The sequence below is a fragment of the Drosophila montana genome, unplaced genomic scaffold (assembly GCF_035044405.1).
Source record: "Drosophila montana isolate Dmon_TW-CO22-7 unplaced genomic scaffold, ASM3504440v1 contig_3733_1, whole genome shotgun sequence".
Taxonomy (NCBI): Eukaryota; Metazoa; Arthropoda; class Insecta; order Diptera; family Drosophilidae; genus Drosophila; species Drosophila montana.
Window position 1 is genome coordinate 12,055,067 of NW_026998620.1, and position 23,572 is coordinate 12,078,638.

Genomic DNA, 23,572 nt, shown 5'->3' on the forward strand with positions numbered 1-23,572 from the left:
AGCAGCAGCAGCAACAACAACATCACCAGCAGCAGCAGCGACTGCAGCATCGTCTGCCCTGCCAGCCACTTGGCTGGCCACCGTCCGTGCCTGGCGCTGGCGTCATGTTGCCGCCACCGCCCGGCAACAATATGCAGCAGCGCAGCGCAGTGCCGTCGCAAGCAGCTCCACCAACAGCACCGCCACCACCGCTGCTGTCCGGGCCGACAGCAACTGCTGTGTACGGCCAAGCGCCGCCACCACAGCCGCCGCCCTCCTTCTTTGCCAGTCCGCTGCACCATGCAGCGTTAATGGCACCACCGCACCCGCTGCCCAATGAGCGCTTCGCGGCGCCACTAACGACGCCCACGGGCGCACCGTCCCACGGCGGGCATGCGTTCAGTTTCTTCAATGCGAAAATGTTGCTGAACTGAGCGCAAATAGCAGCAGCAGCAGCAGCAACATTAACAGCAGCCGCATGCGAGCCAACTAACATAAGTCTAACAGTGAACTAACAGTGCACTTAAATGTTGTACTTAAAACAGACGCAAAAATCTCAAATTGTGCAGGAACACAAAACACACACAAGACAACAACACACAAAGAAAAACGAATATAGAAAGGAACATAATAATTTTAATAATAATTATAATAATGGTTATATACTCCAGATGCAACTGGCAGTCAACTCAGTAGAGCGCAGATGAAATATTTTTTATAGCCATATTTTGCCCGTGTCATTTTTTGTTGCCACAAAGTAAAACGAAAAACGCAAGTAAGAAAAACCAAAACAAACAAAAAAAAAATGAAAAGAAAAGAAAACCTTTCGTTTGAGCGAATTTATTATTTTTAGTTTATCCTTTTGCATAATGTTTTTAGTATTTTAAATGATTTACGCTTAAGTTGAAATCAGTTTTTGTTTCATATATGAATACCGTATATATAAATATATATATATTTATATATTTTTATACATTCGAACTATTTACGTTTAGTTTTTAGAAGCGAAAAGAAAAACCCAGTACCAAGTGCTGCGAAATACTCAAAAGCTTATTTCTTTATCGATTGGAACAGACACGTGCCACAATTATCATTTTATTAAATATTAACAACTATGCTTTATTATCGGGATAAATGTATAACTTATTTGGTTTAATCATTAGCTTTAAAATGTAGTCGAACTGTCTGCTAGCAGGCTGTGTAAATACACTACATTTTTGGACCACAACAACAAACAGCAAACGTTAACTTGACAATATTGTATTTAAAGAAAATTTAAAAACAAAAAACAACGCCGAGCTAGATGCTCTCTCGCAAAAGTATTAAACATCAGCCAACTGTATTAAAGCCAGAGTTAAAAAAAAAAACACAAAACTTAATAAATTATGCCACACACACGCACACACACACACACCCCATACACACATACACATATGTAAGTTATGTTAATGAAAACCCACCGCTTGCTGCGCGTTTCAAGTTCATACTTAAAAGAAAATGTTTTATTATAAAATACACAGCAATTTGTATTTGTTTATTTTGTATGAAAGTTGAAATATTTATGTAACATAATAACTAAACGATAATCGAAAGAGAAGTATATCTAAAGGAGACACCTATACGATCATTCCATTTAGCTAGAGTTGCGCTTGAAGAAGGTGCCCCGCCCCATGCCACATGCATTTAAATGAAGAACCTTCGGCTACTTGAGCGATAAAGAAACACTCGATGTTTTGTAAATGTAATATGCTTATGTAAGTGCTATGCTAGGTTGCGTAATTCGAGCACAAATTCATAAAAATTAACATTTAATACAAATATTTAATATATACACAAACTACACACAAAAACCTAAAGCTAAAGCGCAAAACAAAAACTTAATTTGGCCTTATTAAACATTATTTAACAATTAATTAATCACTAACAAAAAAAAACATTATATATATAAGCTAAAAACGTTTACAAAAACCAAAAACAAACATTTAAATTTAGTAAGTTAACAAAAAAACAAAAACAAAAACTTTTGGAAAAGTCTCTAAAGAAAACTATTAGCAAATTTCAATGTACGTATTGATGTAAAGAAAATCCTTCTCCTCAGAAAAACAAAAAAAAAATTAAAAGAAAAAAAACTATTAACATTAACTATTGAAATGTTTACAAGGACAATAAATTTCTAAATAATTAGAATGCTTTCAAATTTTTGCTCCAAATTAATTCAATTCAAATAATTTAATCGCATAGCCAAAAATTAAATAAATAAATCAAACAACAGCAATAAAATACGAAAAACTAAAAAAAAAAACAGGTCTAAATTGATGATAAAACGCGAAAAAGGTTTCCAGAACAACGAAAATTAATTTATTAATGGTTATTATTGTGCTATGTCTAAACTATAATTAACAAACAATTTCTCATACATCTACAGTTAACATCAATTTTCTTTTGCTTTTCCAAAACAACAAAAAAAAAACAACAAAAATATGCATTTATTACTTAATTAATTTTTATAATTGTAATTTTTTAAAAAAACAAACCCAACTTTATATATATATAAATATATATATATATATTTTTTGTAAATTATTTCGCAAGAAAAAAAGCTAGAGAATCCAAATACACAAAAAACAAAAACAAAAACGCGCAAAACTGTAATTCTTTCAACTAAATAAAAATAACAAAACATACAGCACTCGTTTAGCATAAATTATATAATTAATAAATATATAAATTAGACTAGTTAAACGTACAGACGCAATGTCTTTATAAATGTTAACTTACAAGAAAGAAGCGAATTAATTATAATTAAGCGCAAATATTTGAATTGTGATGGAGATGCCGGCGATAATATTTGCACTCTAGGGCCTTATATGAGATACACACACCTACACACACACACATACACACTGAAAGAACACACACACTTGTTAGTTATTTAAATTAAGCCTAATTAAGGTGCATGAAGTGCATACTCTTAAGTTCCCAATCATTTTATTGTCCACCGCAGCCTCTGTTAAAGTTGTTCGCCACAGTTTTCATGTAAATAAGCGTGAGAAAATTGACCATATACCATGATGATACTTGGGATCGCATCTGACGTAGGTTTCGCTACAAAGTATGTGCTTGTATTATTTGTTTTATGTTTTATGTTTTTACAAACATTTATGTTTAGTTATGCGTTGAGACACTGGCATCAAATGTTAATTGCTATACAAGTACACGTGAAATAAAAAAAAACAGTTTAAATAACTTATATTTCAAATATTATGCATAAATGTATTTTAATCAAAATAAGCCAAAAGGATAAAACATTTTTGTCTTGATACATTTACAAAATTATTATAATTATTAAATTTACAATGTGAAAATAAAAAAAAAAAACAGATTATTAAAATTTAAACTATTCGCCTCGTTTTAATCATTGCAACAACAATTTCAATTTGGTTAACTGCTCGACTTTAAAGCCACAGCAAAAATCATTTAAGATCCTTAACAGGTAGTTGGTTCATCGGAGGTCAGTCCAGATTCTCGGGAAACACCATTTAGCATTTGGACCTAACTCACACTTTTTCAATATTAATTTGCTGGCTTTTTGACAAATGAATTCATTAATAATCACAATCGTTGGTACATATGATATCCTTAATCAGGTCCAGATTGTTGCAAAACATATGAGGGAACTCCTTAGGTGCTACCCAATCCCAGTTATAAGAAAAACGCAACAGAAACTGATTTTTTTTTTACATATTTTGCTTTCCATTTATTAATTTGTTATTGTAAATCGATTGGCCAAGGCACGCGTAGTGTTATATTCTTCTTCTTTCCTTTCAGTAAAAACAAACTCGGGCCAATAAGAAAAAAAAAGGTGAACAAATCGCATTTTACCAACGAGCTTACAACAAACAAAAAATGTTTTATGTACCTTTGCTTAGACATGAAAATTACACTAAATTATTGTTAGCGAATTATAAACTAAAAAACATCTTAGCGCTAAAAATGTATTGCATATATAAAACTATCAATTAATTTTCTTTTACAAGTTATATTTAATCCGTATATAGATATCGATTTTTGTTGTTGTTTCTTTTTTCAATTCTAATAGAAGTTCTGTTGAATATTATAAAAAAAAAACAATTTCATTTGGCATTCAACAAGTTCGTCTAACATTGCTATATATGCAGCTAGTATTAATAATATTTAAATATATATATATATATAAATTTATGTATAGAATATGCATAGAGTCTACACGATAGATACATTATAGTTTGTTCTTTTATTTTATATATTTTTTTTTTTTTTTGGGAGGGGTTTGGGGGGCGCTTAATGCATTCAAAGATTGTAGAATGAGCAGTGATACAAAGTGATAGATAGTTGAGTTTAGAGCGCGCCCGCGGGCATAATATTTAAGAGTAGAGTTGTATAGATTAGGCTTATAAGACCCGCTTATATCGCTAACTTGTTGCGATGCTGTGCTCTGGATCGGTTCTCGATGGATCCTAGCACAAAATAATTTGTTGTCAAGCTAAAGTTTCAAGGTTTCCGTCAATGGCCCCAACTATCCAGCCTGCTGAAATAGTTGCCATTGACTGAACGCTGTAAATTGGTCCAGGCTTAGTTAAATTCGCTTCTCCTATGAGTTCTTTCTAGTATAGTTTTTTTTTCCTCAAGGCATATGTCATATACATATTTATATGGGTGTGTGTGTGTGTGTGTGTGTGTGTAAGTATGTATAGCTTTTGAGCACCAGGAAATTGGTTCAATTGGTTGTCCAAGTCTATATAAATTTAACATGTATTCATAGTATATATTAATATTCATTTCATTGATACTCAACGTTAATCATCATAAATATCGTACATAACTATTTGTATTATATGTATATATATATATTTATATATGTATTTGTATATGTATATGTGTGTGTATATATACGTACGAGTACGTGTTGTAGTGTACAAGATCTTTAGTTTACAAAAAATCAAAAGTTATGACTCATTTCATTTAAATTTATTCAGTTCCTGCATTCAAGCATATATATATATATATATATATATATATGTTTGTATGTATGTGTAGTCCCTTTTCTAATCAACCGTATATCATTTGTTATAAATATGTATGCTATATCTGCATATAGTTCGTCTCGCTGATGTTCTAACATTAAAAAAAAAAACATACAAAATGCCAGAAATTTAAAACATTATTTGCTCAGTGCCTCAACATTTTTTTTCTTCTTTTTTTGGCAACAAATTCAACTAAAACACTAAATGAACATTTTGTTATAAGAAATTGTTTAGACTTAACAGCGCTGCTGTTAATACGCTGTTAGCACACTTTTAACGGCTGTTAAGGTGTGTTTGGGTGGGTATGTGTGTGTGTGTGTGTGTGTATGTGTGTGTGCGCGGTCTCTTCATACGTGTTTTGTGACTATTTGACTAACAATGAAAATGTTTGATTGATTGATTGACGGCATCTCAGACAAAGACCGGCGCCTGGTCATCCGTCATGTCCGACTGCTGTCGGTCATCGAAAAATCGTCTAAAGGTAAATTCGAAAAATCCATGGAATTGCCTATCATTCAGATCGATATCGTCGCCACTACTCAAATTGGAATCGTTCGAGCGCAGCTTGTCGGGATCGACGGGATCAAAATTGGACGTGTCTGTGGGATGCTTTATTTCCGGTATATACGGTGCCTTCTGCTTACGCATATCCGCGAAATCGATGCCCTTGAAGAACTCGTGTGCCTTGACCTCATCCACACTCTTGCCCAGCCGCTTGTCCGCGGAGGCGCACAGTCGCCGTATCAGATCCGTGGCGTCGCGTGATAGTTGCGCCTGTGGCGGTATGTGCAACGTCTTCTCCCAGTTTATGACCTGCAATTAATCGATTGTGAACTATGATCGCGAAGGGTATATGATAACACGCACCTTTTGCTGCGTCTCCATGGGGCTGTTGGCCAGAAACGGTGGCTGACCCACCAGCATCTCGTAGAGTATGACGCCCACGCTCCAGTAATCGCACAGCTGAGTGTAGCCGCTGCGTTCCAGCACCTCAGGCGCTATATAGTTGGGTGTGCCGACTAGGGAGTGCGCCAGGACTCTTTGATGATCGCGCATCCGTCGCCTGTTCAAAGGAGTCAAAGGAAGATTTATATAGCAAATAGTTTTCAAGCAGCTGATGTAGATGCACCCACCTCTCCAGCACGGTGGGCTTGGTACCGTTCTCCGAAAAGTCCTCCCAAGGCTCCATGGAGTCCTGTCGCGAATGATTGCCTAAAAATAGAGCCAAGTAAGCATCTGCGACACTTTCATACAAACGAAGGCCACATACCATTCTCCTGGTAGTATTTGGAGTTGTGCGTCCATCTAAACCCAGTGCATAAACCAAAATCGGTGAGTTTTATGTGCCCGTCCCGGTCGATGAGTATGTTGTCAGGCTTGATGTCCCTGCAAACACGACAATTAATTATCAAATTTGTATTACTTTTAAAGCAACAAGAAGGAATCACGATTATACAAGTGAGTGTTTGCTATTTATTTATTATAAGTTTTAGGAAAGTTAAGAGGACTAATGCCGAAAATAACAATTGGTTTATGCAACGGCTTTTCCTCAATTTTAGTCAATACGGCTTTCTTCTTTCCTCTTTATTCTCTGCTGATCTCTTGCTGTTACTTTTTCCCAAGAATTCTGTACCTCTTCTGCTATACTGCTGTAAATTATCTAATGCTGCTGCTGATAATCTTTTACTGCTGTTATTCACGTGCTGCTCTTTTTCATTTGCAGCTGTTATTCCTCTGTTTCTGTTCATTATCTGCTGCTATTAATCCTCTGTTGCTGTTATTCCTCCGCTGCTGTTTATTATCTACTGCTGTTAATTATCTGCTACTGTTAATTATCTGCTGCTGTTAATGCTCTGCTGCTGTTATTTCACTGCTATTAATTTGTTGCTTTGAATACCAAACCTTTCTTAAAAACATAATTAAGGAGTACAATTTATTTGGTTAAATCGTTACTTAGATCAAGAACCAAAACTAAACTATGCTCCTATTTGACCAAAACCATATTCAAATTGGACTATTATATCGTATGGTTCCCATAGGAATAATCGCTTTTGTTAGATCTTCTATAGATACAAGATCTTTCTCACTTGTATTTCAGTAGCTTATTGAGTACTTAAATTACCTGTGAATGAAGCCCATTTTATGCACACTGTCCACGGCGCAGGTGACCTCGGCTATGTAGAAACGTGCCAACGGTTCCTCAAAGATGCCCAGCTTGATCAGTAGCGACATCAGATCGCCGCCTGGCAAAGAGTATAATCAGATTATTATAAATGGATTCCCATTTAATGGAATGGCATGCCAAGGAGCTTACCGGGTATGTAGTCCATAACGAAATATAAATTATCCTTATCCTGAAAACTATAGTAGAGCTTGACAACCCAATTGTTGTCGGCCTCGGCCAGAATATCACGTTCGGCTTTCACATGAGCCACCTGGTTCCGCTTGAGGACATCCGCTTTGCGCAGCGTTTTCATTGCATACAAATGATCGGAGGTGTCGATTTTGCGGACCAGCGTCACCTCACCAAAGGCGCCAACGCCAATTATCTTGATCTTGACGAACATGCTCTTGTCCATTTTGGCCCGCTTGAGGCGGATGTAGTTGCTCTCCTTCTGGCTGAGCATTTTGCGCATCTCGATTTGTGTCTCATCGGAGAGGCCCACCTTGAGCATTTCCTTTTCCAGCTGATTCTTGCGGAATGTGCGCTGGCGATAGGATTTGATCACATTCTCGATATGCTGCTCCATAAAGAATTTGAATGCCTGCGGCGAATACTGGCGTATCCGGAACTCTTTGCGCTCCTCCTCCTTCTCTTTGGAGATCTTCTTCCGTTCGGGTATGGGCGAGGCGTGCTTGATCTTCTTGCAGGCGGCGGCGGCTGCGGCAGCAGCAGCAGCGGCAGCAGCCGTTGCTGTCGTCGTGGAGCCATTGCTGCCACTCGAGCTGTTGCCGTTGCCTCCTGCCCCACCGCCCCCTCCACTGCCACTGTACTTGGCTGGCGGAATGGGTGGCGTTGTGGCCAAGTTGCTGTTGCTGATTTGTATGTTGTTGTTGTTGCTGTTGCCCGCTGGCTTCAGCTCAGGCGCCTGGCTGACACTGTTGTTGTTGTTGTTGTTGCTGCCGCCCAGCTCGGGCGTGGTGACGCGTGCGCTTTGATACGGCGGCGGCGGCGGCAACTGACGATTCGCATTGCCGTTGCTGCTGACGGGCAGCGGCTTTTAAAAAAGGAAAGAATTGAACATGAGTTGGGGTTGGCAATTTTTTGTGAAAACTCGCTTAACTCGCAGAACAGCTCTGACCAGGTCACAATTTACAGCTTGGCAAAAATTTTTGTAAAAATGGGCAATAGAAAATCTTGAAACAGTCGAAAATAGATTGTTTATTTATAAATTAAATTAGACAAGTTCTAAAGTGACCATTACTATTTATTAAAAGCAATAATTGCCCGGCTTGATTCATCCAATATTCAATTTACTTCAAATTAAATACCTCACTCGAAATCCCTTTAAAAAGGTGGAAATTTCAATTTACCCGTAACATCTAGCATCCCCATTTCCACCCAACGCAGTGGATTTATCTGTGTTGGTAGGGCAAGTCTCAAATGTCATTTGATGGAGATATCTAAAAAGTCAGACCGCACTTTCAACATCCATTCATATTGGAAATTTAAATTCACCCGTACTTTATTGAATCCTCATTTCCACCCAATAATGTGGTTGGTGTTCGTAAAGCAAGTCTTAAATGTTGTTTAATGGAGATATTTGAACATGTGCTTCAAGTCAATCGGTTGGCAAACAATCAAATTTACTTAAACCGTTTTCCATCAATTTTTCACGCTTCCGGGTGGAAAGCTCGTCTCATAATAAGGTAACTGCAGTTGCAGCTAGCTAACTTTCACGTTTTGAACTGTGCATGGATCATCATAAGTCAATAAGTCAATCATCAACATCTACCTAGGCAGGCAAGAACTGGCAACGCAACTGTTCACTTAAGCGAGCTTTCACTGTAATTAGACGTACCTTTTGTTGCTGCTGCTGCTGTTGCTGTTGTGCCTGCAACTGTTGCTGTTGCTGCTGTTGCGCCTGCAACTGTTGCTGCTGTGCCTGCAACGCACGCAGTGTCTGCAACTGTTGCTGCTGTTGTTGCTGCTGCTGCTGCTGTTGTTGTTGCTGTTGCAGCTGCTGCGGCTGCTGCGGCTGCTGCTGCTGCTGCTGTTGTGGCTGCGGCGTTGTGGCCGCCTTGGCCTGCATGCTCTTGGCATAGGAGGGCGGCTCCATGCAGACCGCTTTGCCCACCACGGCGCCATTCAGCGCGCTGGCCATTAGCGGTGGGGTTGTGGGCGTGGGCGGCTTCACTGCGCCGGCTACCACCACCGGGGTGGGCCCCAGGAGTGGCGAGTGTTGCTGTGCGGCCGCTGCCGCTTGCTGTTGCTGCTGCACCACCGCTGGCGACTTTTGCGGATAGGAGGGCGGTGCGGCGAGCACATGCACGGGCGAATTGCTTGCGGAGGCGCTGACCGGCGACTGGGGCGCTACAGCCGTCTGGAGCACCGGCTTCTGCACCTGCGTGGATTTGACGCTCTGCATGATGATGGGCTGCTGGGTGCGCGCCTGGTAGGCGCGTGGCTGCGGCCGGGCGACGCCCGCGGAGGCGGGCAGTATGCCGCTGGCATTGCTCACGGTTATCGGACTGGGCGAGCCCGCCGAGGTGGCCGAATAGATGCCGCTGCTGGGCGATTTGCGGTAATCGGATTGCTGCGACTGCGTCGGCGACTGGCGCGACTGCATGGAGGCCGTGTAGCTGGGCGGCGGCGGTGCGGCGTTCACCACCACCGTATTGATGAGATATGGCGGGGGTGGCTCGACGGCGGCACCGCTGCCCGCGCCCGGATACATGTTGAGCGCCTTCATCTGCTGCGTCAGCTGCTGCTGCGCCTTGATCCCGCTGCCGTTTTGCGGTATGACTGGAGAGGTGCCACGCGTCGTCGGGCAGCTGGGCGTGATCGCAGCCGGGCGATTCAGTGCGGGCGAACGCCGCTTGAACATCTGATTGGTGGGTGGCGGTGGGGGCGGTGTCGCTGAGCTGCCCACCCCGGTGGGATTGCGCGGCGGTGGCGCTGGCGGCGCCGCATCACTGAAGCTGCTCGGCGAGGGCGAGTACTGGCCGGTGCTGGCCCGGCCGCTGAGCTGCTGGTGGGTGTGCGAGTGCGGGCTGTCCGAACGGGAGCTGCCGGCGCCAGAGTCCAGCGCCGGACTGCAGCGCAGATAATGCGTCGGTGTCTCGCGCTCAATGCTGGGCTTGCGTATCAGCTTGGGCGCTATCAGAGCGTTGATCATCTTTGGCACGTGGCCGTTGGCCGTGGGCAGAGCAACGGCGACAGCGGCCGGCGATGGCGGCACGACGACATCCGGCGAGGGAGACGCCGATGCCGATGGTGGCTCCAATGGCAGCTTTGCGTGGTGGTAATCGGGTGCATCGTTGCGGCCATTGGCGGCGGTATATCGCAGAGGTGTGTAATTCTGTATATTAATCGAATAGAAAACAAAATCGATAAGTAAAGCTGCCATGTATATCGATATTAGTAAATATTTAAACTATCGATACAAACACCATATAGACGGAATATTCTTTTAACGATTTTTCATATTTATTTTGCATTTTATAAGCTAAGTAAAATCGATAATATCAACCAGCAAAGTTATCGATAAATCTTATGTAATCCTAGATAGCTAGATAGATTAAGTTTGTTCAATATATCAATTTAGTAATATTCACATTAAACTATACAAATTTCTATGGAAATATCCCAAATATTCTTAAATGATTTTTAGCATTTATTATATTTTTTTAAATCGAAATATAGCGGGTTATCTATATATTGGGCATTTTCATAAAATTCAAGTGTTTCATATTTCGTTGAGAGCCAAATATTACTCTTTAGTATATATGTATGTATGTTTCCCAACCCCCACTAACTACGCCACTGGCCGAGCAACATTCCTGCGCTGTGAGAAACTTTGTGTCTGCATACATGTATAATATGAGTATACGTGTGTGTATGTGTGTGTGTTTGGTAGCAGTTTGAAAACTAAACAAAAGGCGCGCATACAAAATAAAAACAAAAATGCGAACAGCGCCTAAAACAAAAGGCACAAGAAATGTGGTGGCCAAAGCAATGAAATCAAATTCTTGCCATCGTTCAGAAATTCCTAAAAGTCAGGAGCACACAAACGCACACACACACACGCACAGAATCAGAGAGCAAACGAAACAGGCGCACAAGAGAGAGCGCGTGAAGCGATGAACAACAACAATGGCAGCAAAGCGATCGCCGGCTGACAGATTGCAGCAAACAGACAACAGGGCAGCCTTCAGTTAGAGTGTATGTGTGTTGTGTATGGGTGTGTGTGTGTGTGTGTGCACTTTGCTGCTGCTACCCGTTTTACGCATTCTTTTGATGCTACTACATCATCTTGTTTCTTTTGTGTCTGATCCTCGCATTTTGACTTTGCGTGAGGGATGGCCATAAATATCGTGATGGCAACGTGACATAATATATGTGCACAGTCACGCACGATCACGAAATTGAGTGTCAGATCAAATGTTAAGAGCGAACGCTGTTAATGTCAATGTACATATACAAACAGAAAGACTAGAACAGCTGCTAAGAATAATATAAATTTGAATTTGTGGCAAGATGTTTAAGTGAAATTAACACAAGACAAATTGTATATGAATGTATATAAATACAGTTGTTATTTTTAGACAACATTTACTACGCATCACTAGTGGATATACATATCTGTATACGTATTTTATCTGCTACCCGCCGTATTAGCCCTCAAGTGGGCGACCGTTTGATGTGCGGCCAGACTAATTAAAACCAAGGACGCGAAACCCAACAAAAGAGACCCCCAACAGACTGTTCGACGCGTTTGTCGTCCGCCTGATCCGATCCGTCTTACAAGCAAACCAATTGATGGCTAATTAGCCGAAAAGCCAATGGGCGCACTAAATCAGCTGAACCGTTAGAGCCCGTGTCACGACAAATATTTCAAATTAAAATAAATTGGATTTGCGGGAAGGTGGTAAACACTTTCGCTAATCCATTTAAACGCCCAGGCAATGCAATTGCCAATGGGCAATACGTAAACCTAGATACAAGGGCGAACATTTCGGACATTTATCGCCTTGACCGAAATAAATTTGAACCTGACAATATGTGTATATAGATATAGATATAGATATAGATATAGATATATAGATATTTCTATTTCTTCAAGCGATAGTAATATAAAGCGAAAATAATGTGGAATATTTTGTGCTTTTCTTGGCCCATACACATACATAAACATAATTTGGCCAAAAGATACATCAAAATTCTTGGCAACTGGCGAATCTACATCTATACATGCCATATATCCCAGTGCTATTGTATGTAAATATTTGCCCATAACATACATATATACATATGTATGTTATTTTTTTTTTGGGAATGCAAAACGTTATTTTTGTTTTGTTGTCTTTTGTTATTATTAGAGACGGCCATGTTAATTTCTGGCTTCAGCTGAAAATTATATATGTATTTGTATACTTATTTATTTAGGTGAAAATTCCAAGGAAAATCGCGACGCGTCGCAAAGAAATCGCGAAAAATAAAAAGAAAAATCGCACACAAGGGAATATTTTTTTTAATCGCACAAAATAAATCTGGGCAACGCTCCCAATTGGGGAATTCTGATGAATTTTTAAATACTGCGGCAATTAGAAAGATATTTTCTGTCTATAAGAATTAACATCGGTATATGTACACATATATAATCGAAACGATTTGGTGTTTTGGGTAAATGTTCATTAATTTCGGAAATTCAAACGGAATGCCCCTAATATTTGAATAACTACAGTTAATAAAATGAAGATATACCAGATATAATATCTAAAATCCCTATTATCTTGATTCAGTTTAAACATGAATGACATTTGTTATCCAACTGTGCGCATACTTTTATCTTCAGCTGTATATGATTTATAAATAGCTTTTGGGTTTATGACAACCAATTAGAGCTCAAAAGCCGGATTACATACATACATATGTAAGTAGTACTAAAGTAATGTGTGTGTGTGTGTGTGTATGAGTGTGTGAATTGGTAATCCCAGAGCATGGACATCGAAGAGTTAGCATGGGGGCAAGGCGGGGGGGGGGGGGGGGGGGGCAGCTGTGCATTGTTTGATTGCCTTTGCGTGTTGACTAATTTATTTATGCATATTTTATCATTTTGTCGCTCGTATTTATATTTTAATTTTTATATTGCCATTTAGCCCACTGTCGTCGGCATTTGGCGTTGGCGTCTGCTGTAAAATTTATTTCAACCGTTTTGTTATTTTAATTAGTTCTACGTAAGCTTTTCAAATATTTATTTATTTATATTTTTGACTCAATTTGGTCCGAACTCGTGCTTGCCGGCCGGTTCGTGTCTCTGCTATGCTCTGTTATTTATAGCATTGTCAAATGCGGCACGATCGTTTTATGGTAGCTGGCGGCGCTGCTGCAAAAAGTCGCCTCCAAAAGAAGCAGCGAAGCGTGGGCGTGAACATGGCCGCCGAAAGTGTTGAGCGGTCCATGAATAAATTGTATTTATTTATCGTTTTGGACAGCCCACATATGGCCTGGGGCGGGGGCGGTACAACAATTCGCCATATATGAGCAGATTATGGCCTGGTATTTAGTGCGCAGCATGACTAATTAGCCAAAGGCCACGTGGCCGGGCGAAAGTTGGCTAATAATGAGAGATGCAAAACTCAATGTAAAAAACGCCGCCTGCAGCATAAAATTCCAACTGTCAATGTGGCTGGTCATAACAATTTGCCGCATCCCGCCGTCAGCAACAGTTTTTTTTATGGCCCGAAAAACCGGCAACTCCTGCCTCTACAGTTCTTAGCTCGGGTTTGGTGGCGCGGCTGAGCCACAGGAATGCCTGGCTAATCGTATGGATCGAGCGCTCGATCATAATTTACAATCGCACAAACAGTAGCTGGCAGTAGAATCGTAAAATTTTAAATTAATGACCCGTCAGATCATATTTAACCATTTTTATGACTTGTGTCCAGTTGCTGCCGCCGCTGCCCCAACGTGAGGCTGCACTTTTAGCTGGGCAAAACAATCGATAAACCAGAGAGCAAACAGTTTATAAATGATTATTTGCCAAGTAGTGTTGCAAATTGTTTGAAAAGATTTTCATAAGTGAGAAATGCAAGCGTTCCGTAGCTCTCTTTTTCTCTCCTTTACTGAACTCTTTTTGCACCATTTCGTTTTGTGCGCACTTCATCAGCAATGCTTTTGAAGCTTTTGACAGCTGTGACGTCAATGCTTAATATCCAGGGCGATCGCATGCACACATACACAAAGCTTGCGGCACGCACGCATTTCGCACTCACGCATGCCAGGCGAGAGTGGGAGAGACAGAGAGAGAGAGAGAGAGAGAGAGAGAGATACAGAGTACTGGACATTTTGTCTGGCAGCACAATTCGCCCACTCAGCTGTCATATAACAGTTGTGTGCGTGTCTGTGTGTGTAATAGCAGAAGGTCAATTGCATTTTGTTGGCAGTTCATTAATTTCATTTCAAGCTCTCTGCATCTATTTTTAGCACAAACAAACACACACACATACGCAGATACGCACACCCACACCATTTCTATTTGCTTTGCCCCTGAGCTGTGACTAACATTTTCTTTTGGTCAGCCTAATTGCTAACTCCTGTTGCGGCCAAAAAGTCGCCCACACGCAGCAGCAGCAGCAGCTGTGAGAAATGTCTTGGCCAACATTGATGTATTATTACTGTATTTTACCCCTCTGGCACAGGTGAACAACACGCGGCGATGTCGGCTCGTGCCATCAGCTGAGCATGTTTCCACAATGCGCCCACGCAGCAGCCACAGCTAAGTTGTTGTATTTTGTTTTATTGTTGTTATTCTTTTTCATTGCTTGTCGCCCGACATGCGTTTTATCTAGTTGTTAATTTTTTATTAGTTGCCGTGTTTTGGGTTTCTTTTCTGTTCTTCTTGTTGTTGTTGTTGTTTTCTACGCATGAAAAATGTTGCCGCATCGTTTGTAACGCACTAAAACAAACTGATAAATTGAAAAAGAAAGAGAGAGAGGCACATGAAGTGAGTAAGTGTTATGCTCTTGTTCTTTCTACTTCACACATTCCCGTTCGTTCTCCATTTTTTCTTTTTTGTGTTTTCTATAATATTGCATAGTTAGCTGCGTTAAGTTGATAGAAAACTAGAATTTTTTGAAATATTTACAGTTTTCTCAGGGTTTTATGGTTTTCTGTATGAATCACAAGGGAATTTTATTCTTAAATGCCAGCTAATCAGCGCTCATGGTCAAGGAAATTCTCAAGTGTGTTAACATTTGAAGAAGTTCCCCTGGTACCTTTTGTATTGGGTCTTACAATATCTGATTAGTGTGCTTCTTATCAATCGTCAAACTTAATTGTTTCTCTTCATTACGTTTTAATCTTTATTATAGCCATTTTTGCTTTCGACAATCTCTGCAGGCCTGGATTTGTATTTTTAGCTAACTATAAGCTTATTTTGATATTATGCTTCGGTGTAAAAACTGATTTTAACTGTCGACAAATTGTTATTTCCCTGTTTTCAAGTTATTTTTTTTTCACCGACTAGAGTATATGTTCTTATATAACCTTAAATACCTAAAACTTACTTTATTTATATCTTAATACAATATTTCTTTTTAAGTTTTAGCTTAATGAAATACATATTTCATATTAATACATATTATTAACTCAGATTTTCTTCTGCTATTTATTTCGCTTACCTGATTATTTCTATGATTATTTTGTACTTCGAATCGAGTTAGATCCTGTTTAATGCTCTCGAGCGCTTCCGCTGTGTATTTATCATTGGGGCGACCGCCCCTTTTTTCGCCCGCTGGATGCATTATGCTGCTGCTTCTTCTCTTTGTGATATTTAGCACTCATATCACAAAATGCTGCACACTCACACACGCGCACGACACGAACAAACACACGAGCACTCCACCCCACTCCACTCACACTCACACTCTCACACACACACGCACACACGCACTTAGCAAGACGCAGATGCGCTCACTAAACAGCAGCAGCAGCGATTTAATTTAAATAAATACTTTATGTTTATTTCTGTGTGCGTGTGTGTGTGTGAGAGAGAAGCTTTTTCTTCTTCTTCTGCTTCTTGTAGCTGCTGTTTTTGCTTTTGTTGTTGTTGTGGTTTGTAGTTTGCTTTTGCTTTAATTTCAGGCACTTTTTTGCTTTTGTATTTGAAACGTGTGTTGACTTTTTTTTTATAATGAACTACTTACTAGTCTTGGCTTAAGGTAAGTATGCGTCTATTTAGCTTTATAAAGTTTTATTGTCGTTGTTTTTTTGCTTGTTGTTTTTGTTTTGCGCTCGTTTCGCGTTTGGCTTTTTCTTTTATTTTATTTACCACTCGCTAAATTCTTCACTAAGGCACTTCATTTGCATTATAATAAAAACATTTTTTTTTTGCTTGTTGCACAAATTCATTTTGCATGTAAATATATTCACAGATATCTGTGTATGTTGTTAAGTCTTCATGTTGTATCACATTTTCTGCTGCTGCCCTTTTTATTCATTTCATTTTATATTTTATCACAAATTCTGGCACTCATCATCATCATCATCATCGCAATACAATTAATATTTTAGGCGGGCACTGGAAGTCACTCAATGAATGAATTTGAATATTTGAATACGAAATATACGTATGTATGTATGTATATTAGCTGACGTTGAATTTTAATTAATAATATACACGATCGATGTCGCCAACTTGCTGAAAATAGACAGAAAACAGACGATATAAAATAACTTAAACTGTGGAGAAGAACCCTTGCGCTGGTGTTTCGAGCGAGGTAGATACCCTATACTAAATCATTCAGTAAACACATAAATCTATTATAAGCATACATTTCATTTTAACATATTTAGTTTTCGATGATTTTGTAATCCTTTCAAGTTTTATCCCTCATTTATGGCGCACTCTATATATACGTGCACGTTTGATTAATAACAGTCTACATACCAAATTTCACGACTCTACTTTTTATAGTCCCTGAGCTCGAAAAAGTCAAAATGTTGGCTATGTTAGCTAAGCTTCCACTCAAAATAGTTTTAACTGTATTTTAAGATACATGAGTAAATATTAAAAGACGACATATTAAATTCCATGCATTTGCTGTTTTCTTTAATCGGTTACATGAAGTTTCCAAAAGTGATCATACCCTTGATGACAATATTTTCGATGCAGGGTATTCCAAAAATTGTCACACGCTATGCAGATGCGACGCGTTTTAAAGGCAACTAAGCAGCTCCATCACTCATGCACACATATACACACACACACACACTCACGCAGCACTCATTTACATGCCGAAGACGTGAGTCAGAAGAGAGACACGCTGCCAGCCACAATGCTGTTGTTAAAAATTCTGTTACAGTTTTTTTTTTTGAGTTTTTTTGTATGAAACACAACCGAATTGGCAGCAGTCGTCATATTGGAATGATTTGCACGCTTTGCAAAGGTGACTCTCAACTGGAAATTTGGAAAGTCTGGCGGCGCATGATCATAATTTATGCATTGAGTAGCGCATTATGTCATAACCATATTCCGGGAAGCGTATAAATTCCCTCAAACTCATTTTTATGACGAACCATTAAATTCACACATTACCAAATTGACGAATTAGTGATGGGCTTGGGGAAAGGCTAAGGGCAAGGGAGGTATTGGCGTGCGCACCTGACTATGAAATCGAGCCATCTACAGGTACACACACACACTCACACACATACACACAGCTGTACAAATATGTAAACAAACAAACGAAATAGCCGAAAATATTTCACCAAACTGTGCCAAGTGCAAATGAATAAACCGAAAAGCAATTGGAACTCTGTTTTTATGTATGCCAAATATTAACAGTGTATATTAATATAGGTACATTCTATCAAGTACATAGATCCGTACAAAACGACTCAAATAAGCAGCTTGAGCTTCATAAAGCAACATTTAATAAGAGCTCTCTTGTAAGGACAAGAGCGCAATATAACGGTGCGCTACACATTTACTCTTACTATGTTAACGTGAATAGTTTACAGCTGTTTACATTTATTGCTTTGGCCTTGGAATGGTGATGAACATGCAGCTTATTTACTTTTATATGTATCATTTTATCTCTTTAAAAGCATCGGTGTTCATGGAAAGTGAAAACTTTAAGTGGAATATTATACAGACTGATGGAACTTTGATTATTTTTTAATATTTAAATAAAACTTTAATGCAACATATAACTGTTAAAACTAAATGTTTAAATTTAATTTTAACTTCTAAATGAACATAATTTCCCCTTTCAAGCTAGATTCCTTGAACCGTTACTGATCTCCTTATGGATCATGGAAATGAAATACTTTAAGAGAATTGTGGTTGGCGCATATAAATAACTATGGGAAATTATAGGGACTTTTATTATTTTTGAAGTAACTTTAAAGTTAATGTCAAAGCTGTTATTTTAGCATAGAACTCTAATAACAGCACTCAGCTGTGCAATTCTTCGCCTTTATTTCCTTTTTTAAACCAAATTCTCCAAGATACCTAATACTAATTGGATCCTAGCTTGTACGTTATGTATGGGTAATGGTCATTTTCTTTTGATTAGAAACGTTAAAAGATTGTAAATTATCGTTTCCCCTTAAAGCTTTTTTTTTTTAATCATCTGCGACTAAGAAAAATGATAATGATTTTATTGTAAATCAGATTAATTTATAATACCGATAGAGGAGCTTCGTAAACACGAATTTGTTGCTATTTTGGGCTACGCTAAGCTGCTGGAATGTAAAACTGAGTTCGCCGAACAATACGTACATATGTATGTATGTATATATGTACATATATATATCATCGTAAATGTCTGTTCGTAAATTTAGCTTGTGTACATATTTTGCACTGACAAAAGAGTTTAATTATTTTGTTGACAAAAGTTAACTTTTGCGCCTTGTTTTGTTGACGCTACGCATTTTGCTATAGTGCTGTGGAATGCTGAATTTAGAGACTTCGGATGTAGACGAGTATATGTACATACATACTTAGATAAGCGAGACTGAAGGTGCTTGGGATAATAAACAAACACGCGCCAAATCCAAATGTCAACAGAGTTGGCCCCCAGAGCGAGACACACGCCCCCTCCCTCCCGCCAGCGCAATTGTTGCACACCCAACAGTTTTTGCCAATTTGGGAAATTTTTACATTCCATACATTCCGCAGCAAAAAAAAAGATATAAATATACCCAATAACTAATTAACAATACAAATAAGCCAAGGCAGAATACAGACACACACACACACACGCATAAACAATTGTGCTCATATGTGTGTGTGTCTGTGAGTGAGAGAGAGAGAGGGATTTTTGATGCGTTATTAAGCGGCTCGTTGAATGCGACGCTATTGGAATTTTTAATTGTTTAATTGCGGCCAAATTTTTGCTTGCTTGACTTGAAAGACAATATACCGCATTTTCGACATTTTTATGAGCTATTATGAGCTTTAGACAATCATAGGTAATACAAAAATCACATCAGAGAAATGCCTGAAGCACGGACAGTTCGTTGTGAAAAGAGAGCAGAAGATAGCTCTGTCAGGTAGTTTGTCACAAATGTTTACAGCGCTGCTGTTGATTACATGGCCTCTGTTAAGTTGTATGTTAATGGCGCTTGTAAGAGCCTATTTTTAGTTAGTTTCTCTATTGCTCAAACGACACTAAAAATCATCGTAAAATGCGTGAGACTGTGCGACTGTCCGCGTGTGTGCATGTGTGTGTATGTATGGATGGGTGTGTGGGGGAGTCGCGTGCGCTTGTAAAAAGCATAAGAAATTGGCCATCAAAATGCAAGGCAAGTGCAAAAGCAAATAAAATACATAACAGAAATGCCACTCGCAGGCCAAAGAGACTAGCGCAGAGAGTTCGAGTGTGAGAGCAAGCTGTAGGGAACCACCACACTCTCTCACACACACAAACACACATGCAGAGGTGATCTCGCTCGCTCGTCCGCCTCACTGGGCAGAAGATAAAAATAGTATTAGTTGCTGATTATTATTGCAAAAATGCGCATTCCTCGGCGACTTATCCCCACAAGGCGGCTGCTGCTGCTGCCGCTGCTGCTCCACTCTACGCGCGCTCCGTGTTTTCGTTTCGTTTTCCCTTTTTTCATGACCACATACACATACACACACATACTAGCACACAAACATACATATGTACGTGTGCAGTTGCAGCAGGCATGTTTCAAAATGTGTGGAAAAAGAGAAGAAAAGAAGAAAAAAAATTGAAGCAAGAAGCAAGAAAAACGAGCTAAATTGCATTTTCGTCGTCGTCGTCGTCGTCGACGTTGTCGCTCGCCGATTGCAACTTGCAGCAGCCAGCGACGACGACGACGCAAACAGTGGCGTGCTTCTAGGGGGGGCCCCCTCTCTAACTCTCTATGCGCTGCCTGCCATCAATGGCCAAACGCCCACCCAGCGCCGCGCGATGCCCCCTTCACCCCAACACGACACAAACTAGCCGCAGCCGCAGCAGCAGCAGACTGGCCCCGGCTTGACTTGGCCTGGCCAGGCCTGGTCACTTTTTATCGTTCATTTACTTTTAAAAAGCAGCAGCAGAAACAACAACAACAGATCACTGTATTTATTGCCCTGCTCATGCCTGGACTTTGTGTAAGTGTGTGTGCGTGTGTTTTTGGAATGCACACGATCACATAGACAACGCCTCACCTGTTTAGTCGCTGCCTGCAGGCGGAGCAGCCCACAAAAGCAGCAGCAGCAACAACAGCAACACACACACATACACACATTCACACACACACTAATCCACTACGAATTGCATGCTGGAATGTGAATGGAATCTCAACAATTTTCAGCGTCGCTGACGTTGACGCCGCCGTCGTCGTTTGGCGCAACTTTTTGCACGTCAAGCCGAAAAAATTAAATAAAAATAAATCACGTAAAAAACAACAACATACAATTGCAACATTAACATTTGTGTGATGTACACACAAATTCAAATGCACACATGCAAATACATACGCTTATGTATGTCACATTGTTAACAGAGCCCAAACATAAATAAGCTGCTTGAGAAATTATTGTCGCACTGACATTGAGGCGAATTTCTCAGCAACAGCAACAGCAGCAGCGGCAGAGGCAGCGCAGCAGCTGCGTCGTCGCTGATGCCTCTAATTACAAGCGCACCCGCAGTTGTTACTCTTCTTCTTCTTCTTGTTGTTGTTGTTCTTGTTGTTGCTGTTGTCTTGCAGTTACTTGTGCCACATTTTGCATCTCTCATATTTACATTTACATTGCAAATACGCTGTTTTTTCTCTCTTTATGTTCACAACCATAGGGGTATTCCCTAAAGTCGCACAATTTATTTTGCCACGCATAATCACATACGTTAGCACTTGAAATGAATCTCCAATAAATATGAATTGTTCAGGCATTTACAGTGGGACGAAAATTGGAACTGTGCAAAAAATTAGACACCTTTAATATATCAATTTATTGATTGAAATTCTATTTTTATAGTTTTTTAAATCGCTCAATAGAAATAGTCAAATTAACAACAATTTTCTGTTATGAAAGTACATTTGAGAAATATAAATTTACCAATTTAAACCAAATCCTACACCTTTGCGAATGGTCACGTTATTTATTTTAAACGTTATGTGCAACGATTACTCCCTACTTTTGATAATTTTTATTTGCTCTAAAAGATAAGAGTGCAACAATTTCTGTTGACATTTTTGTATTCAAATTGTTTTTCTTTACTTTACTTAGATCACATTTCAGGTTCCCTGTATAAACAGATTCACCTGCCGTATAAATGCGCTACTAAATGATACACTCAGGTATATATTGGATGACAACAAACTGATTGTTTTGCCAGCTTGTTGTCACTGTTTATAAAGAAACCCAACATAGCGAATGAACAGTTGTTTAATAGCTCCTTATTTCCCATTGTAGTAAAGGCAATTGTCTATATGGGTTCTTTTAAGCTACCAGAAGTATCAAAACAGTTTTTATATACCAGAGCTTAGCTAAATTGACTCAAATTGTCTATCAAAATATTATTATTCGTTCTAGCTGTAGCTGTTTTCGATAATACTTTGAATACGTGTATAAAATATGTTAACATATAAAAGATAAAATACCATTTTATACATATTTCAGGTTCAATCTGTTATCGATAAAATGTTGTAAGGAATAAGTAACATCTGCTCCTGATATCGATAACATTTTAGGTACATAACACTTGAAGGGAGTATCCCAAATATTCAAGGCAGCTGCCATGATAAGAAGCTTTTGTTTTTGCTATGATTATTGTTCTTTCTCTTGCAACCAATTGTTTGCGTTTGATTTTTCATTTTCTAACTGTTGCTACTGCTGCGGCTATTGCTAGTTGTTGCACTTGTTTTACGCCTACCAAATGATGAGTTTTGACACCTGAATTATTACGGCAATTAGCCGCAGATGGCATTTGAGAGTGAGTAAAGGACAACGGGGAGAGACGCATAATTATGCACACATGCAAACACACACACACACGCACGCACACACAAAACAAATGCAACAGAATGAAAAAGGGATGGAGGAAGGGCGTGCAGCTAGAGCGGAGCAGTTGCAGCTGAAGAATTTAATCCGATTTGTAGTAAAGTAACGAGCGCGCAGATGTTGCGAGCAACGACATCGAAACGCGTAGGGGAGGGGAGGGCCATAGAGTTAGGAAAAGCAACACACGCACACAACCACATACACACAACTACACTCGCACACACACACACACGCGCACTCACGAACTGCGCGTAGTGAGAAGAAAAATATGTAAATAGATGAACCGTTGCATGCATTTGGCATTTTATTTTGGATTTTCCACAAAGCTACAAAATGCACTCACACACTTGCGTTTTCTTTGTAGATTTTCTTGAATATATATATATGCACATATATATATATATATTTTTTTTTTAGAAAGAGAAACAGAGCCAACCAGCACAATTGGAAATACATACATACACGAGACACATATACACACACACGCACGCACGAACTGAGAAGTACTGAATTTTCGATCGAAAAGCACACGTCTCGCGCACTATTTTCACATCATATCGTTGCGTTCTTCTTGAAATTTACCTTCACGCGCTGCGTTTTTGCACTTTTCACAAATTTTCCTCCACCTCCACGCGCTGCGTTGTTTTAATTAATAATAATAGATGGACGATAGATTGTGGTGGTTGAGCGATAGACTGTGCACAGAATGTGGTGGTTAGACGATAGCTAAAATTACAGGCTTGCAGAGGGTTTAGTTATCAAAAAATTATTAAAAGTTGGCAGCGCTGAATCTTTGTACACAACTAAAAGCTGAGTACTTCGAAACACATTTTATGTTGGCGG

General features: G+C 39.5%; 1 protein-coding gene across 2 annotated transcripts; it reads right to left on the bottom strand.

Annotated features, from left to right (window-relative positions):
- Window positions 1-4,222: 4,222 nt before the first annotated feature.
- wts (warts) lies at window positions 4,223-23,441 on the bottom strand. Of its 2 annotated transcripts, none has more exons than XM_064693306.1 (9): window positions 23,312-23,441; window positions 15,888-16,906; window positions 9,065-10,564; window positions 7,357-8,260; window positions 7,165-7,285; window positions 6,313-6,428; window positions 6,176-6,254; window positions 5,910-6,105; window positions 4,223-5,855 (listed from the first exon to the last, which is right to left on the bottom strand). In XM_064693306.1, the coding sequence occupies exons 2-9, from the start codon at window positions 16,008-16,010 to the stop codon at window positions 5,454-5,456; spliced, it is 3,441 nt and encodes a 1,146-aa protein (XP_064549376.1). In that variant the 5' UTR covers window positions 16,011-16,906; window positions 23,312-23,441; the 3' UTR covers window positions 4,223-5,453. The 2 variants fall into 2 exon arrangements, with proteins under 2 accessions (XP_064549376.1, XP_064549375.1); XM_064693305.1 differs by having other exon boundaries at window positions 23,188-23,378.
- Window positions 23,442-23,572: the final 131 nt, after the last annotated feature.

Excerpts from the sequence above, each read along its gene's own strand:
- wts (XM_064693306.1), bottom strand. The coding sequence starts at position 16,010 with ATGCATCCAGCGGGCGAAAAAAGGGGCGGTCGCCCCAATGATAAATAC. Across the intron at positions 10,565-15,887 it reads ATAATCATAGAAATAATCAG|AATTACACACCTCTGCGATA; the intron begins GTAAGCGAAATA and ends ATTAATATACAG. Across the intron at positions 7,286-7,356 it reads CGTTATGGACTACATACCCG|GCGGCGATCTGATGTCGCTA; the intron begins GTAAGCTCCTTG and ends ACTCTTTGCCAG.